General features: G+C 39.0%; 1 protein-coding gene and 1 long non-coding RNA gene across 3 annotated transcripts in view; one reads left to right on the top strand and one right to left on the bottom strand.

Annotated features, from left to right (window-relative positions):
- kynu (kynureninase) overlaps positions 1-2,980 on the bottom strand; it is an 8,364-nt gene extending 5,384 nt beyond the window's left edge. Inside the window, exons 1-11 of one of the 2 annotated variants that reach the window (XM_015371683.1) lie at positions 2,825-2,980; positions 2,368-2,445; positions 2,098-2,279; positions 1,897-2,017; positions 1,744-1,826; positions 1,076-1,137; positions 921-992; positions 725-799; positions 491-637; positions 322-420; positions 181-254 (exon numbers count right to left, since the gene is read on the bottom strand). In XM_015371683.1, coding sequence (XP_015227169.1) covers positions 181-254; positions 322-420; positions 491-637; positions 725-799; positions 921-992; positions 1,076-1,137; positions 1,744-1,826; positions 1,897-2,017; positions 2,098-2,266 — 902 coding nt within the window. In that variant the 5' untranslated portion in view covers positions 2,267-2,279; positions 2,368-2,445; positions 2,825-2,980. The remainder of the gene's footprint in view (positions 1-180; positions 255-321; positions 421-490; positions 638-724; positions 800-920; positions 993-1,075; positions 1,138-1,743; positions 1,827-1,896; positions 2,018-2,097; positions 2,280-2,367; positions 2,446-2,824) is intronic. The other variant, XM_015371682.1, reaches the window with a different exon arrangement.
- A 473-nt stretch (positions 2,981-3,453) lies between these two features.
- Positions 3,454-3,922, top strand: part of LOC107082817 — a 1,973-nt gene continuing 1,504 nt past the window's right edge. The window contains exon 1 of the long non-coding RNA XR_001481152.1: positions 3,454-3,497. This is a non-coding gene — a long non-coding RNA (uncharacterized LOC107082817). The remainder of the gene's footprint in view (positions 3,498-3,922) is intronic.

Raw genomic sequence — 3,922 nt, 5'->3', positions numbered from 1 at the left:
ATATCGGATATCGGCCAAAATCCCAATATCGTGCATCCCTAGTTTTATCCCTATTATAGATATGTACATATGCTGCAGTTGTTGCAATAAAACATGGAGGAAATCCAGAGATTAAACCAAAGATCCAGCTATTTGTACAACGTTACGTAATTTGTCAGGAGTCAGGTTTGCGTCACTCACGTGGGTTTGATGGTATCTTTGTGTTTTTCATGAATGAACGCCGCGGCCAGACCACCAGCTCCTGAATTCAAATACTTTAAACCAAACACAGACGTCAGGAAGAGAGATGCGAGTCTGTCTCATGTCCTGCATTCATCTCACCTTGTAGGAGCACCAGCAGGCAAAGTCAACCTCCCAGTCATGCAGCTTCAGCTCAACATTTCCCACTGCATGGGCGCAGTCGAATCCAACAAAGCAGCCCTGATGAAACACAAAAAGCTGTTGGATTCTTCTTCTTTTGAAAACCCACAACATGTGATGGTACAGGTACCTTTCTGTGGCCGGCCTTTGTGATGGCCTGCATGTCGAACAGCTGACCGGTGTAGAACTGAACCCCGCCAAACATCACCACAGCGATGGCGTCGCCTTCTTTCTCGATTACGTCCAGGATGTCTTCAGTTCTCAGGGTGTGTTCTCCCTGATCAGACGGGGAAAGAGATCAGATTTCTGGGAAGCAGCGATTGATGGGACAGAAGAGATGCGATGGATGATGTTGTGGACGCACCGGTCTGGGAGAGAGCAGCAGCATGCTGTCTGCAGGTTCAAATCCTCGCAGGCGGATCTGAGACTCTATGGCGTACTGAGGACAGTGGAGGAAAACTTACGATACAAAAAATGGCCCAAGAAACAGGAAAGTGAAAAGGAACTATGCATTTAAAAATGACATTATCGTCTGCATAGAGGGAAAGTTTGAGACATACGTGATCTGAAGGAAAGGCCTTGTCCTCCAGAAGGATTTTATGTCTAGTTGAAGTTGGTTTGTAGAAGGACAGCTGCAAAATGAGACAAATTAAATAAATTACATTTTTTTCTCTTATAAAATGATTTACTTTTCAAATATTTATCCAGATGTTACCATTAGAAGGTGCAGATTAACTGTCAGGCCATTCATCAGTGCTACCTCCTCAGTTTTAGCTCCTGAAATTAAATAATCATCTTATTGGACATTGAAACGTAGTTATCATCTTACATATGAGATAGAGATTAGAAAAAAGTTTTGAACACTTGATTAAAAATATTATTTAATCTGAATTTGTTAAGCAGAAAATTGATGTGGAGTTCCTAAAAAGGAGAGGTTAATAAAGTGGTTTGAACTCATCAGTTCAGGGGGTTATCTGCTGTTGAACTTCAGACTCTACAGAAGCAGGATTGGAAAGAAGGAAACATGTGGAAATAACCGAACAACAGCTTTAAAAAACATCAAGCAGCCTTACTTTATTATGCACAAAACTTTTTAACCTTAAAATTAGAAAGTTACAGATTATTTCCCTGCAGATAGTATCTGAAACCCACAGGTAACGTTTTACTGTTTGTTTTTAACAGCTTTGCCATGATTTACGGTAACTTTACAGGCTTATTTACTGGTTATATTACAGTGTTTACCGTAATTTTTGTGGATTAAACCAATGGATTGGTTCTCTTTGTTTTATTGATGATTAAAGATTTATTATATCTGTAATTTTTTTTGAAAATGTCTTTCTGTCCATGTTCTTTAGGTGTTTTTGTATTTTTTTCCAAACTCACCAACAATTTTTGCCATCATGTCTTCAAGGTTGTTTTCAGCCCACGCCCAAGGCCTCGACCCGATGGTGTGACCATGAACAGCTCTGTTTAAAACAAAATTATTAAAATCAGACATCAGAAATGATTCATACACTAAACCTGACATGAACTGACAGTTTGGCCCAGTTGTCGAGCTCCTCTTCAAGATATTTCCGTGCGTTTTTAGGTTGGAGGCCCAGAGAGTTCCCGCACAGGTAGATGCATTCTTCGCTTCCATCCACCAGCGACAGATCGGCTGCAGAGAGGGAAACTAAACCATCACACTCCATGTTGGGTTCATGTTGTCGCATCCTTAGAGCAACATTTTCTACTCACAGGGAGGCAGGTCGGCAATTTTAGGCACCAGGAAGTTCCCCCTGAGGTGTCGCAGTTTGTCGTTTTCGTCAAAGTACTCGGCTACTTTCTCAGAGGTCGGACTGCAGCCCAGCAAGCCGGACACTTTTTTCACAGCCTCTGTGGGATCTAAGTCAAAAAGCTGATCCATGGGAGCAGAAAGTCTGCAGGGATAAACAACAACAAAGAGATGTAAAGATCTCCCATCTAGATAAACTGACCTTTGAATCCTCTTTTTAATGAAATAATTACCTGCTAGATTTAAAGCTTATGTTTAAAAAAAGTTGTGTTTGGGGATGGATTTACTTTAAGGGAATGTTCTGATCTGCTCTGAAACCAAAACAAATGTTATATTAAAGGTCACAACCTTTATTTTCTCTGACTGAGGTATTTCAATGCTATAATAAGCACTAAATGTAGACATCATGGACTCAGACCTGAGCCGTAAGTAAATAAATAACTCCTGTCACTGTAAAACGTCCTCTGCATTAAGGCTGGACTTTAATGCATTTAATGTCATTCATATCTATATAAGTTTTGCAACTGATTAAATGTATATTTCATGTTTTTCTAATTATTTTTAATTGATGTTCTCTTGTTTTAATTTGCCTAAAATGTCTGATTGACCTTTTCTCTGCTGCTGTGTCCCACTGTCTTCATGTCTGTCACCACTTTATAAAGTGAAAGTGTTGTGGAAGTGCTAACTTACAGTGGATCAGTCGGTTAGAGACGCTTCCTCTCTGCTGACGGGACTCGGACAGACTGACTCCTCAGAGATGCTCTTTAACCCCTCAGTGTGTGATGGTTAATCATTGCATGAACACACACCTCCAGCTCCTGATAATGGCTGCACAGCTCAACTAAACCTACGGCTGAAAATTTTTTAGTTTTTTGTTTTCCCAATACTTGGTTCCTCTTTTCTGTGGTTTCAGTTTCATGTGTGATGTTCAGATTAAACTGAAATGTGTTCAGATGGTCTCAGACAGCTGGGATTTGTTCCCATTTAGAAACCAGGAAAGGTGAAGACTGTAAAAAATAAAACAATTTGATTTTGGTTGATCAGTAACAACTTCTTCCTAACTCTATAAATGCAGAAGTGAATGTTACTGTAAATATAAAATCATTTAAGTGTAATTTCAAATAATCTCCATTACTCTCCCTGTCCACCAGGGGGCATAAAGAATATTCTGTTCATATTTATAATACTTTATATCATTAATGTAAAGCATCTTGAAACATGATGCACATTTAAAAATCAGCATTATTTGAAGCCTCCCCCCTCAATGGTTCAGTCCACCTCCCCTCTCTATAAATCAAAATGGATCCCTCCACTTCCTGTTTGTCAGTAGTCCTTTCACCTGGAGCACATGGAGCAAACATGGGTGAGAATCCTCCTCAGCTTTTATTTTTCTATTTCTTTCACTTGATTGTGATAGTTTTACTCTCTCTGGTTACATAAAATGCATTCCTTAATAAATCTGAATAATCTGGACTTTTTAATGCTGCTGAAGTTTTTGATGCATCAGAATTCAGTAATTAATCCCATTGGATTATAATATAATCACTCAAACTTAAACAGCAGATTTTCCCATTTACTTAAATGTTATATGAATAATAGTGCTGCATGCACATAGATCTAAAACACAGACATTATACTCAATACAGATATTTATTCACATAGCAAATCTACACAGTTAGGCTCTAGATCAAAGCACAGATTAGCTTAGTTTTAAAGGACAGCTCAGTTTATAAAAAGTAGTGAGGAAGCCAGGAGGAAAACACAGGAGAAAGAGGGGGGTTAGCCAAT

The sequence above is a fragment of the Cyprinodon variegatus genome, unplaced genomic scaffold (genome assembly GCF_000732505.1).
Source record: "Cyprinodon variegatus isolate N-32 unplaced genomic scaffold, C_variegatus-1.0 Scaffold63, whole genome shotgun sequence".
NCBI classification, from domain to species: domain Eukaryota; kingdom Metazoa; phylum Chordata; class Actinopteri; order Cyprinodontiformes; family Cyprinodontidae; genus Cyprinodon; species Cyprinodon variegatus.
This window is presented reverse-complemented; position numbering and strand designations above follow the sequence as displayed.